Genomic DNA, 14,998 nt, shown 5'->3' with positions numbered 1-14,998 from the left:
CCCACCGCCATTCGTCGAGGCCTGCGGAGCCAGGGGAGGTAATCCCCCCGCCGCCGCCATTTGCCACGCGGGTTTTACCCGGCGGCACGAGGAAGGGAGGAGGAGAGGGTGGTCGTGTTCATGAGGAATAGTATCCCTTCCCCGCTTGTCAAAGACTTCTCTACTAGCAATCCCTTCCTTCGAATGAATCAAGAAATAGACGCAACACATTACAAGGCTAGACTCGAGTGCTGCGACTACGTCTTCAACCAGTACGACGACAGAAAAGGGTACTTGGAGTTCCATGTGGAGGTCACTGATGATGGGGAAGTAATGGTCCCGATGAAATTTCTTGACAAGGAAGACAACATTGCCTAGAATCGGTTTCTGTTTGTAGGAAGCAAGGGAAGGTTGCCGTGCTAATGAGGTAAGGCCAGTTTGATAACAGGAATAAAAGTGATGTGAAAGTCATATCTAAAGGCATGGGATATGTTGTTTCTAACTTTGATTTGTGTATTTATATATTTACTAGGTAGTTCACATCAATTCACATGCATAAAGTTTTATTTTAATATTAGCCTATATGTGCTTTGCATATCTATATATAAATGCTAATGAGACGTGCATTTCACGTGCACGCTTACTCTTTTGCACGAACCGTTCATGCACCATTATCATCGCTTCCCTACCAGAGAGTTGGTCTGACCTTGTCGATGACAGTTGGAAAGTTTCGCTACATGTGCCTGTAAGGACTGAAGCCTTGAAGCCACAGTTGTTTTCGTTGAAACCTTACTCGATGGGAAACACCTTTTTATGAATAAAAACACTAGCCACATGTACCGCTTTCCATTCAAAAAAGAAAAATAAATAAACAACTATATCCAAAAAAGGGTACACTGGGTGGGTTCATAAAACTCCCCTAAAAACAGTCTCCATCCATATTCCCCTCGAATTTTCGGTACGTTGTTTGGGTAATTGGGTTCATCAAAAGAAACTGTGGCATGATGTTGGGTCCATAAGAGTCCCTCAAATTTTCCGCATGATGACGTGTTAGCGACACTGGCTGTAATTGATTTAAAAGTCTAGTTTCATACATCTCTTTATGTTTAGGAAATTAGTGAGTGGGGAAGCAAATAGCTAGTCATGGAAAATGAGAACTCAAATGAGGAACCAGACGAATAATGTTCGGTGTTGGATGGCAAGAGAAGAGCAGTCCAGAGCATGTACACGTACATGGCAGACAAGGGCCTAAATAGCCTGAAATTGCAAGACATGTGGGCAGTTCATAACTAAACTCTCAAAAACAAATATTTGTGTAGCTCGTGGCGCAACAATGGATCAGATAATTTTAGAGGATAAGATTCCAAATAGGAAAAAGTTGTTTGGAACAGATGATTGCTATGTTAGTGATTCCTTTAAAATTCATATGGCCAACGTCTTTTTTCACCAAAGATAATTTGGTGAAATGGAATAGTTGGAATATAGTTTTTTATAATCAAAAGCAGATCATTCAACATCTCTTTTCTTGGACTATTAGTTTAGTTGTTGAACGAGGTTTACATACTTTGTACCTCCTGTAGCTCCTCGTATGTTCGGCCATGTGAGTCACATTTCGGTTTGTCCATCTGCCAACAGGCATGCGATTATCAAATCTTAGAAAGTGAAATCAAATCTTTGCCAGTATATTGATGTACTAACTAAAGCAGAGTACAATAGGCTTGCCACAAAGTGAAGGCAGCACAAAGACAAACACCTCTATGGTACAAAAAGAACACCAATTGATGCAACAAATAATTGAAAACATGATTAAGTATTCAATAGTCCGGGGATGCTTAATGATCCACTATCGCGAGATAGTATAAGTCAACCATGTGTCGGTGGTACGGAGAAAATTATTAATTATTTTTAAGAAGAACAACACTACTTTATTTCAAATTGGAATGTTTTGGGGGAATACATCGATGATCCGGTGGATCGGACAATCATACATGGCGTCCCATCGAAAGTGTAGTAGCCATTCCAACTATCCTAAGAGCCCCCCATCACATTTATGTTTTTCATGGCCGAAGATAGATGCTTGTCTGATCTCTTTCAAAATGATGCGACAAACACCAAAATATTCAAATGCCTTCAGATAATAAATGACTGTCAGATAGTCCAATGTGAGATGTCCTTGCTTTTTCGATAACATACACGTACCTTGTTGATTAATAGATCCTCAGCTAAAACCATTCTTCCTTGAGTTGTCTGTTCCTTCGCTCCTTCTAATACGTTGACACTCCCAGAAAACATCCATGATCATCACGACAGTCAGCTCCCATAGCTCATTTGTCGTCCTTGCCAAGACTACTCCAAGAACAGGGACAACTGTCCTAAAGGTTCGTGTCGGAGAATGAGCTTCTATGGAAGAGAGGAGAAAAAAATAGGACAACTTGTTGACAAGAAAGTTAATATTACCCCCTAAAATTTGTGGTAGAGTTTAAATTACAACCATCACATTTAATTTGGTTTATATCACAACCTCCAACTACGATTGAAATACCCATTTACTCATCTAAGCATGGTTTTTTGCCCATGTGAACAACAATGCATCGTTTGGCATGGTGACCCGGTTCCCTATACCCCCAGATAAGTGTTTACACATACCCGGGGATTGGATGTCAACAAATATCACCCGTCCGGCTTAACAGGTGGTGAATAAGTTACTCCAGCCTGTCCTCTCCAATGACACATAATATTTAGACCTAACAGTATACTCTCTCCATCCAGTGAAGAGTGTACATCTAGAAATTTTAGGATAAAATATGAAGTTGAGTAAAAAATTGCATTGGAAAGGTGCAAGCCACCATCTCTCTCCTTTTAATTACCCAATCCTCAATGAGTGCATGTAGAAATTAAGAAGACCATGTGTACATTGCTATTGGTCTTGATTACCGTGTGATGAGAGAGAAGTATTTTTTTCTACTTTAAAGTGCATTGGGAAGATAGAATTACACTCTTTTATGGATAAATTTTGAAGCCAAACATAAGACGGAGGGAGTAATTTAGAGCATATATCAACACACTTGTACGTGTACATATCGATATGCATTAAATTTCGTGTCCATATATTTACTTGATGGAAAGGAAATATTACTGCAATCTGCATCTACACCAAGAGAATTCACACAATCATCACAATGGTATTATTACAACATTCAACGTGACCACATCAACCACTAGACAAGTAAATCAAACTAACTTGACATGTTGGTGTAAACACCCACTCTTATTATGAAGTTGAAATAGTACAATTAATGGAAGAACATGATGACGAGGGATCTCAAGGGGCAACAAGCCACGTCCATATACCTATATATAACCAGAGTATACATACGGAGTAGCTCTCAAATGCAGCTCTACCTTTTTCCTTACTCCCATCCCAAAAGTCTCGGACATGTCCAACAAATGTGAATTCTCTCCATCAGGAAGCACCCATTCAAAGTGGTAGAGAAGATTCGCCAATGCAATCTCCACGGCAGACGTGCCAAACAGAATCGCAGGACACTGTCGACGACCTGCCCCGAAGGGGGTGAACTCAAAATTTGTTCCTTTAAAATCAACATTGCTATTCTCAAACCTCTCTGGGTTAAACGCTTCTGGGTTGTACCAATATCTTGGATCCCGATAAATTGCAAATGCATTAACATGTATCTTTGTGCCTTTGGGAATGTGATAACCCATGATTTCACAGTCCTCCCTCGACTCACGGGGGACAAGCATAGGGTTGGGGGGATGTAACCTAAGAACCTCCTTGATAAGCATTCGCATGTAGTTCAGTCCACCAAGGTCGGTATTAGTGATGACACCTCGTAGTGCACCTATAACGCTTTGAACCTCTAGTTGTGCCTTTGCCATAGTCTCGGGTTTTTTCAACAACTCCGACATAGCCCACTCTACAGTGGATCCTAAGGTTGTAGTAGCGCCTCCAAATATGCCATGAAGCAATAGTTATGTTATGCACAATTTATAAAAATTATAAACAAAATATATTAGGACACTATATTCTTTTAGGAGATTAAGACGACACAAACTGTTGAAGGAAATAAGAGTGACGATGACATAACCAATCAAACTAGTCTAATGGAGGAAACACTAGTTCTCTCTCACGAGTTCATTAGAAACAAAGGCATACACGAACAAGACTACTTTCTTGTAAGTGAGAACAAGACTACTTGAATCACATTAATAGCGTAGGAGGCCAAATTATTCTTCTACGTGGTACTATTCAAAATGGAAGGAGTACTCACAAACATGATGGCACCAATAGTCTCCGGGGTTAGAGGGAAAGCAAGTGAATCCTTCTTCTGCGGCCTGAGCAGCACTCCCAGGAAATCCTCCTGATCCCCGTTGGCGGCGATCTCCGCATTGCGGCTCTCGACGATACTCGCAATGATGCGCTGGATGCAGCCATAACTCCCACGGAGGCGGTGCTCGATGGTGCTCAGCCGCCGTACGATCCGCGACGACGGGAAGAAGTCCAGCGGGAAGAACCCGGCCACCAGCTCGCTTACTTGGTCGTAGGCGAGCACGAACTCGGACTTCTCCTCTGCGCACTTGCCGCCGAACATGGCCATGGCGACGATGTCATTCGCTAGCGCCGACGCCTTCTTGCTGAGGTTGACGAAACCAGAGGCCGCCGCAATGGAGCGGAGGAGGCCGCCCACCTCCTCGGCCCTTATGGACTCGACACGCTTCACTTGCTTGGCGTTGAGAAGCTCCATGATGCAGATCTTCTTCATCTGGCGCCAGCGGTCCCCGTAGGGTGCGAAGCCGATCCCCTTCCCGCAGCAGCCGATGATGTTGATGGTCACGCAGCTCTGATACCAATTGTTGGGACAAACCCGGTCCAGCGATGAACGCCGCGTACCCTCCGGCGACACGAACGCCGGACGAACCTCTCTCTCTCTTTCACCCGCTCGAACAGAGGTAAAAGAAGGAGCACAACACACTGGATTTTTCAGGCGACGAACGCCATGCCGCACAAACGGCGCCACGCCGACGAACGGCGCCTCGGCCACACGCACGACCTATTCTTTTTTCCGCTCAGCTCAAAACTGTGGCTCACACCACGTACAAGGAGGGGCCTTTTATGCCCAGGTGCACTTACACGATCTAGTTGCCAAACCGGCCACTAATCACGCACGGATGATCCCTATCTCTCCTAGAATATCTCTAAGATCTGCACTACCGGCTAACAACCCAATCGTGCATGCATATCTCCTAACGTGCTACATGCACTAGCTGGCTCCGGCCGCTCGGAACGGCCCTGCCAACCGCGCCGGACGCACGAACGTGCCACACACATCGATGAACATGGCGAACCGTGGTTTATTCCTAACAATCTCCTCATAAACCACGACGTCGTCACCATGGCCGTCGCTCGACAGGTCGTGGGTCCTCATCACCAGCTCCGCCGCCTCGGCGCTGGAGACGACCAAGGTTGGAACCTCGCCAAGCCTGAGGAACATCAGGGGTCCATGACGGCGAGACAACTCCCTCATTGTGCAGTGTGGGAGGCCACGCAAGACGTGGTGGAGGCTGCCGATGAACGGAAGGCTCCATGGCCCGGGAGGCAGCTGCTTCTTGCGTAATTTGCTTTTGTTGCCGTAGGCTGTGAGTTTAAGAAACAAAAGGAAGAGTATCGTGGCTTGAGCAATAAAAGAAAACATGCTTAACACCTCCATGGTCAGTTAACTGGCTACTGGAGGAGATTAGCTTGTTTCTGGGCTTTGAGCTCGATGATAGATAGCATACTTATAGGATAGCAAGAACCATGAAGTTAACCCTGTAGCGTGCATGATATGATCGATGTCCTAGTTAATCTTGTTGCTCCATGCGGTGGTTGTAGCATGATGCATGTGTGCATGCATGCAGCAGCTGCTGCGCGCATCTGGACGACTATGCATGATTAGTTTTCCCTAAACACACTCCAAATTGGGGAAGGAACTAATCCAAGTAATGTAAATTTGGACTCTATACGTCGACCATGGATGAATAGCTTGCGCTTGTCGATACATAGCTCTCATCAAAGTATAATTTCTACTTACTTGTGATCGAGTACACATGAAAGAAAGCATCTCAATTATGAAGCCTAATGCAATCCCGAGTATGTACATATTGCTGACATGCTAAAAAGTTTTGCCCGGCTCCGGCGAGGGAGGGGCGACGGCGGCGCACCTTCGGCTCGCTTCAGTGCTGGTAGTCGTCGTTAGGTGGTGTACAAATCTGGATGTAATTTTTATTATTTCTGGTGTTCGTTGTACTGCTATGATTTAAGATGAATAGATTGTTGGTTTTCCCGCGAAAACGTGAGAAAAGAGAAGGTGTTAGTACCATATCGATACCAGATCATAACAAATGATATGTTAATATGTGCCATACAAAACAATAATGACGTAATTTAAAATGCCTACCTATGATATTATGCACTACAGAGGTGGACACTAGTATCATATGCATGATACTGGTATATGATACTCCCCACTACAAACAACCTTATGGCATACTACCACCGTTTCATAATGTAGTGTATATAGATTTTTTTTTAAAAGTCAACCCTCATAAACTTTGACCAAATCTTTGAAGAAATACATTTACATCTAGAATGCCAAGCATATGTCCTTAGATCCATTATAAGAAGTAGTTTCATATTTTATATATTTAGTTTGTAGATATATAAATAGCTTTCTCTATAAATTGGGTCAAATTTCACAATGTTTGACTTAAAAAAATCTATACGCACTACATTATGGAACAGACGGAGTACAATATATTTCATATATTATTGGTCTAATTGCTGGTAAACGTAAATCTAAAAAACATATTAGGCCTTACCTAGAGGGAGTAGGCGATTAAGCTCAAACAACACAATGTGCATGCATTTTGAAAATGTTATGTAAGAACTGTCCAACTTGAGAATGAATATATTTCTCCTCGGCATTTTATTCAATCAAGCCATGATATTTCCTCTTCATTAAAATTAAAAGCAACAAAGGTCCCATGCATATATAGTCTCTAGCGATTGTCATGATTAGTAGCAAAATAAGATCACAATAATTGTTTGCCTTAACCAAAAGCCATGTCATACCCAACAACATTAGATAAGATATTGATGCTTACATTCTATGGGCTCTTTTCCACCAATAGCAGAACAAATTGATTTATCTAAAATCATCTTGTTTCCACACTTCTTGTATGTACAATAGACCAGTAATAGTAGTTGCTTGAAATAAAATGATAAGTAACGACATAAAATATAATTGTGAGATATCCAAGTCATCAATTTTAACTTCAAGCCAACTTACATAGTTCAAGAAGCAATATGATACGAATGTTTCAAAGGACGGCGGGATCACCTCTAATCGCATTTAGTAGAATACACCCGCCTCCAAACCCCCAACCCCACCCAAGTACATGGAAGATGGAACCGACCACGGGACTAGCTATAGCAAATCGCCTCCCACCCGCGCACGAAATAGAGCGTGGTCATCAACGTTAGGGTTAAAAAAATGCTTAGGGCCATCTTGCAAACTTAGCATATCTACAATGTATAGTTCTTTTGTCCGCTCGATATCGTCTATAGATCACAAGAAGGCAAGTACACAATAAAATGTTCCTTAGGGTGATCCCTTGCCACCTTCGTTCATATGTACATGAGAAGAGCATTGCTGAAGCATGAATGTATTTTTGAATCATATTCATTTTCGATTGTCCGAGCACTTTTCTCGATTTTTTGTCTTTTTTGCCTTATTATCTAAAACAGTGGAGGTTGAATAATTTGCAACAATATGATGGTTGTGTGCGTTGACCGATGCAGAGGCCAAGGGGCTTTCCCCCCTTTTGGAAAAAAATATGTGATGAGTAATATTCATTAAGCAAATGCGTGACAATTGATATCATTCGATAGAATGGCGATAGTTATCTTATTTACATGAACAACTCGTAACTTAGCTAAGACAATGACATTACGCTGCTACATTGTACACACTTCAAGGATGTACCTGGGTCAAAAAAAGTAGAGACTAATTTAAAATATTATCTACAAGGCGGAACAGGAGGCCAATTATCTGTGGTTGATCATGTCTTGATATAATCTAAGCATATAGAAACGGAGTGTGTCTCCGATGGTGCCCCCCACAGATCTGTATATGCAGTTCCACCTTCTCCCTTCTCCAACGGCTGCAACAGAGGTTGAAGACGGTGACTCGATGAGTTGATGCATAGAAGGACTTCTTTTGTACTTTTTTTTTTTGTTTTATAGGGCTTTTTTCTAGTGTTCTGGGCAAGCTGTCCCTCCAATCCCTTCTCCAGAAAGATGCTACGTGTGTTGTAACCCCTTCATGTGATATGAATGGAACACGTAGACGCTCTTTTGCAACATAAAATACATAAATAAACATAAATACATTACAAAAATGGGCAGGGTAATGAAAATACATAGAGGACACCCCAGCTGCTCCCACCCACAGACAATGTAAGGTGCTAATTATTTTGCAATTGGCACACCTATGTGTTTCATGTTCAAAGGAGTGTCACAACACAACATAGAAAAGGAAAGAGTGTACACAGTCACGCATTCAAACAATCGGCAACTCATTTCCGAGCCCAGCTGGCTCATATCTGCATTTGAAAGCATGAATAACTATCGATTAAAGAAACTAAAAGAGGACGATGGAAATTGATTGTTTTAAAATTGAAGGAAACTGAGATTGATTTTCATGTTCTACATTCTTGGCTCTAGATGGGTGGTACCATGCGAGCTGTTTAATTGCACAATCCAAAAGACTATTTAACATAGTCTCTTATGCGTAGTGGAGATGTGATAATGTAATGGTTTGAATTTGGAGGGTTTATATATGCACGATAACTCACATCGGAGGCTTTTGTTGCCGTAGGCTGTGAGTTTAAGAAACAAAAGGAAGAGTATCGTGGCTTGGGCAATAATAGAAAACATGCTTAGCACCTACACGGCCGATCAGTTAATTGGCAACACGAGAATCTGCAATCTGGAGCCATGCATTTTATATTGCCCAAGCCACGTAGTATAAAGAATAGATGTTTGTGTATGTACTTTGTGTTGTGTTGTGCTGCTTGCTTTATTATAGTATAACCAATCAATCTGGAGAATCAAATCAAACTACTACCCACTCTCGATCGCCTTAATTTGCTTGCCACAGTTCAAAGTGATATCTTATCCGGAGAACCTGCAACCTGGAGCCATGCATTTTGTATTGTAACTAAATATTTGTAAACGTGACACACACACTTCCAATCATTTCTCTCTTGATCCAGGATATCTTATATTTCTTTTCACATATTTCCTTGCCCAACCTACACATGGGTGATTCTGTTGAAGTTAGCACCGACGCCTAGCCATGCCGCTAGCATGCGGGGACAAAAGTAAGGTATCTCCAGGCACAACGTCGTGTTTCTACATGCATTGCTGTCAAGCGAATAAACAAGGAGCTGAGGGATCTCTGAGCTCACTCCGCACCGAACCAGCCACAAGCTGGAGCGATTAGTCACTTTATTTATACGTATTACACAGTGAGTCCTATTTATGAAATTCATTTGTGACAACACACTTTTTTTAATGTTCTTACTGCTTTGCACCACTGCACCCAAGACGTAAACCCAGCCAAATTCTTTGTCTAATTAATTATTAGAATGAAAATTTATCCTAAAAATAATTATAAGTAAATTTTAGCAAACCAGCCATTGGGTAGCTTTGTTGCGGGTTTTTTTCTTCAAATTTCGCTTTGTTGCGTTGTCAACGTGACATCTAATTGTGACGCTTTGCATAAAACTCAAAACGTTAGAGCTGTCAGGGTAAAAGAGAAAACATGATTACTGACTGTTGGTTATTGTACGAGCGCACCCACTCTCATTTGCATACACATGCCGCCCATCAATAAGCTAGCAGAATATATATAGGGCATGCTAGTTTAAATTAGTGGTCATAGTCTAGAAAGGTTTCGACATTTATTTATTTGTTTAAGTAGAAGGGAAATGTATTGCAAACGTTTCATCTAATTGTGATGCTTTGCAGAGAAATACACGAAGTTGGAGTTGTTGGTGAAGAAAAAAACATGAAGATATTATAGAGTGTTGAATTATTTGTACGTGCCCACCCACTCTCATCTGCACACACATTTCTTGTCCGCCCATCAATACAGTAGGTAGAACTCTTTCATTCCTAGCTACCAGAATATACAAGGAATCATAGTGTAAAGTGATCATATATAGTCATAGAAAGGTTTAGGCATTAATTCTTTGTTTAAATAGAGGGGAAATGTAGCAGACGACCCATTTGGAAGCTCCATAGCGATCTAAATGTTTCACCAATTATTAAAAAAGAAGAAGTTGCAAGTGAATGAAAAAACACGTCCATGCAAGATTATAGATGCATAAACATGTACCATATGGGCCGGGTTTATAACTCTCATGGTTGTATCACCTTGATATATATGACATTTTGAGTTCATAAAATTCTCTTTATCAGAAAATAAACTAGGTAACACGTGTTCTGTCAATCAAGGGTTTTATATACAGATATAAGCCATTCTTCGGACATGCACTGGATGGCACAATCATATTTATCAGCACTAAGTGGGTTATTTTTTTAAAATATAGGTTTGTTAAGACTAGAACTTACCGTGATATACGAATGACATATTTTCAGAATTATTTTAACGTCATTGTTATTCCCTCTATCTATCATCCTAACAATTCCTATTTTAATGACATACACTCGTGTCTATTGTTTTTAGAGAAAACTTTAGGGACAATAAATCTGAAGACTGATAAAAGATAAGATGAACAATCAGGCAATAAAATTTATGCACACATGATGCCCTATTTTTGCCCCGCTGGTGTCATGCACCTACCCCTCCATAATCAGAGCCCTTTCTACCCTAGATTGGTTCAATCACCTGGACCCCCATATTTTACTTTTCTTGCGAAGACATGCCACAACAGAGAAGAAACCAACAGAGGTGTAATGCTACCTCAACCCTTCGCTAGTAAATTTTCACCATATATCACCTCTTCGATGCTTGCTACACTATCATAATAATTATAACCATGTGAATTATTTTGTACCTTTATTAATGGAACAATCTCCACTTTCGTTCATGATTATCTATGTGATATGTGTGAGTAGTCCTTGAGGCTATGGGGCGGTTTAGTAGTAGTTGTGTATATTTCATCTCGTTACTTTGGGTTTGTGACAGATATACATTTGGTCATCCAAGTTGTTGTTTTGGGTTCATGGTAGACATATCTTTTTTCTTTGAAGGTTCTAGGTCCGCTGCTAGATACGTACATCTCCCACCAATCGATGAGTGGAGTATGCTTTATTATCATGTTGGACGTGCAACATCTTTTGTTCCATTATACTCTTTGCTTTAATGGGATAATAACATGTGTTCAAGATTTGACGAGTTTTCTGTAGGTTTGCATGGCCTTGTTGGTCGCATTTTTTTCCCAAAAAGGGGGGATGACTGGCCAATATACATCATGATGATGCATACAACCCAATTATTAAAAGGATTGTTTCATCAAACATCCATCATCGAGCAAAAAAATATGATAGAACCGTCAACGATAAGGATAAAAACAACAACTCATGAGGTACCAATCATATTAGTCTGCCTCCATCCATACTGGTTTAATATAGCTCTTGCATCTACACGTGGCAGTAAGGACTACAGAGCAAGTGTCTAGCCATGAATAGAACCTATAGAAAAATATAAGCTCACTTTTTGTGGAAACCCAAATTATTGTGACATTTCCATGTAGCACAAATTTGAAGCACATAGTCCCACTCGAATATGAGCTAACAAGTTGTAGACGCCAGATGGTGCGTTAATACTGAGCATCATAAATATAATTTGCCACACAAGGCAATTAGGAGGCAAGAGAAAAACATATGTTGGATTGTTCCATCTTGACCACAAAAATAACACTATTTCTTACATTGTCAGTTCCGCTTAGCTAAGCTATCTTTAGTGAGAATCACTCTGAGACATATGTGCCAAATAAATCTCTTAATATTTAATGGGACCTTCAGCTTCCCTGGCGATGTTAGCCGCTTTAAATGTGTGATGGTAAGATCCAGAAAGGGGGACACATAGATGGGTGCAGTAGCTTGCGTTTACAACATTTCATTTGTCTCTTGTGTTCGTAGTAACTAGTAAGTTACCATCAATTTTTCAAACAGTCATGGTGTGTGTGGGGGGGGGGGAGTCCCCACCTGAATGCATTACTCAGGTGAGGAGGCCATAAAAGAATGTTTGGATGAGAAAGGCACCCCCACCCCGCACACACACACCACCACCCAATGAGGAACTTCTCATCGTTGGCATCACAGAAAATGAATTCCCGCAACAAGGAAAAAAGAGGTTCCAACTCCCTAGAGGCACCAGCAGTAAGGTCGTTCCTAAGGTTAAGGTTAGATAGCATCCCATCCTCAAGATTTCTGGGAACATAATAGTAGTTCAAAGTGAGTGCGAAAAAAGGAAGGGGAAGGCATAGACAAGAGTTTGTTTACAAGCTATGAGTTAGACGAAAATAAGGTAGCCTGGCCGTTATTAGTAATCATAAAAGATAAAAATTGGAGGGTGGTAGGTGTTTCGTTTTTTTGAAAAAGAGGGTGGTGGGTGTTGATTAACAGTTTTCCTAAGGTAGGAGAGATTTGATGCATTGGTAGAAAAAGCAAGCGAGTACCTTTTGTGGTACCACTGCTTCAATAACTTACCGTTAATTTAGTGATTGAGTTACTCAACTACTTTCTAGCATGCCATATACCTACATATATAGACAAATTCCTCATACAAAAATATTTACTGTTCCAAATATTTGATTTGTTTGATACATGTTGGTCTGTAATATTGCTACGGAGGCAGTATGGCTTATGAGAGTTAAATTCGTCCTTGGCAGATCAGGCAGGAAGCAGTGTTTAAGGAAGGAGAGGTGTCGGTGTCAAAACCAGCGGATCTCGGGTAGGGGGTCCCGAACTGTGCGTGTAAGGCGGATGGTAACAGGAGGCAGGGGACACGATGTTTTACCCAGGTTCGGGCCCTCTTGATGGAGGTAAAACCCTACGTCCTGCTTGATTATTCTTGATAATATGAGTAGTACAAGAGTTGATCTACCACGAGATAAGAGAGGATAAACCCTAGAAGCCAGCCTATGGTATGATTGTACGTTTTCCTACGGACTAAAACCCTCCAATTTATATAGACATCGGAAGGGGCTAGGGTTACACAGAGTCGGTTACAAGGAAGGAGATCGACATATCCGTATTGCCAAGCTTGCCTTCCACGCCAAGGAGAGTCCCATCCGGACATGGGGTGAAGTCTTCAATCTTGTATCTTCATAGTCCAACAGTCCGGCCAAAGGATATAATCCGTGTCACACCCTAGCTAGTTCATGCATTAGAGTGTTGCATCATGTCTATTCTTTCATCAGAAACCTGAAATGGGGATGACAGAACCCCCAGCCCCCTCTGAAACCAACTAGGGTTTACTAAAAACTTTTTCAATGAACCTGAAATGCCCTTCTAAAATGCCCATCATTTTTGTCTTGGTTCAGAACCTCTGCCAAAAGTGGTGCACATTTTCCTAGGCCATCTTAGGGTCTTTGAATTAAATCATAGATATTTGAATTTGGGCATTTAAAATTATATAAAATAATTCAAATGCTCAAATATCTCCAAACTAAAATGTTTCATGTTGGAAATAATCCAACTATGGACCAGGAGTAGTTTGGTGATTTTAGGAGTTGCCTAAGTATTTTTAATAATTCAACAAAGTTGCAGAGGAATTAAAAAAAACAGAAAACAGGAGAAATAACAAAAAACTTACCTGGCGCCCAGCACCCGGCCCACCTGCCGGCCCAGCCCAGCGCCGCGCCAGCGAGCTGCTTGCCGGCCAGGCAGGCAGGCAGGTGCCCGACGGCGGCCGCAGCGTGCGCCACGCAGCTGGCCGTCGCACTGCTTCACCTCCTCGCCTCGTTGCTGGATGGATGAACTCCACGCCGAGCCGTGAACCCCCAGGACACCTCCATTCTCCCCCAACTCCTCTCTCTCGCGCTCCCCCGCCCTGGCCGACGCCATCGCCGCCACCCCCTCGCCGTAGCCACGCCCTCCGTCAACCCCACGCCGTGCCGCCGTGTCCAGGAGCTCCGCCACCCTCCTCTCCTTCGAGCAAGCCGAGCCCCGAGCGCTCGCAAGGCCCGAGCCCACCGCATCGACCTCGACCGAACCGCCGTCGCCGGAGATCCCCTTCAACGCCGTCGTCGCTCCGGCCCGTCCCCGGCCGCACCAAGTGCTTCATCGAACTCCCCGTGAGCTTAACCATCTTCCCCTCCCTTCTTTTCTTGCTCCCGAGCTGTGTAGTGACCTCCCGAAGCTCAACCGCACCCACTGCCGCGGAGCTCGTCGCCGACGTGCTCCCGGTCACCCTCCGGCCCCAACTTGGTGTCCATCATGCTCACCACGTCACATAGCACCTAACCAGCTACTCCCCGCACCTCATCGACCCCTCTAGCATCAAGTTCGCCCTCGGCCGAACTCCGGTGGCTGCTAAAGTCGTCGCCGGCGCCAACTCCGGCCACCCCGACCCCAACGGACTCCACCAAGAGCTGTGGCTCCTCCTCAGCTCCACTTCGATGGCCTCCGCGACTCGTTTGGTTGCCGGAACGGCCAAAACCACTTCCGCCGCCGCGTCGGGCTCGCCGGCGGCTAAACGCCGGTGCAGCCGACCTGGCTTTGACCGCGGGTGGGCCCTGGTTGACCCCGATGAGTCAATGACAGGTGGGGCCCAGCCCTGTTAACTAAATAGGGTTAGTTTTAATTAACTTTAAACTAAACTAATTACCCTGACACCCTGGACCCACAGTCAGGTTTGACCTGGACGTCTCCGTTGACCCTGACGTCATTCTGACGCATGGCTGACGCAATAAATTAATTTCTGGA

The 14,998-nt window shown here is 42.9% G+C and overlaps 1 protein-coding gene across 1 annotated transcript; it reads right to left on the bottom strand.

The window, feature by feature from the left end:
* Nucleotides 1-3,330: 3,330 nt before the first annotated feature.
* On the bottom strand, nt 3,331-5,537 carry LOC119272811 (zealexin A1 synthase-like). The gene is made up of 3 exons (XM_037554194.1): nt 5,344-5,537; nt 4,270-4,836; nt 3,331-3,958 (listed from the first exon to the last, which is right to left on the bottom strand). The coding sequence occupies exons 1-3, from the start codon at nt 5,520-5,522 to the stop codon at nt 3,331-3,333; spliced, it is 1,374 nt and encodes a 457-aa protein (XP_037410091.1). The 5' UTR covers nt 5,523-5,537.
* Nucleotides 5,538-14,998: the final 9,461 nt, after the last annotated feature.

The sequence above is a fragment of the Triticum dicoccoides genome, chromosome 3A, assembly GCF_002162155.2.
Source record: "Triticum dicoccoides isolate Atlit2015 ecotype Zavitan chromosome 3A, WEW_v2.0, whole genome shotgun sequence".
Classification (NCBI taxonomy): Eukaryota; Viridiplantae; Streptophyta; class Magnoliopsida; order Poales; family Poaceae; genus Triticum; species Triticum dicoccoides.
Note: the sequence above shows the minus strand (reverse complement) of the source record. Positions and strands in the feature narration are given on the sequence as shown.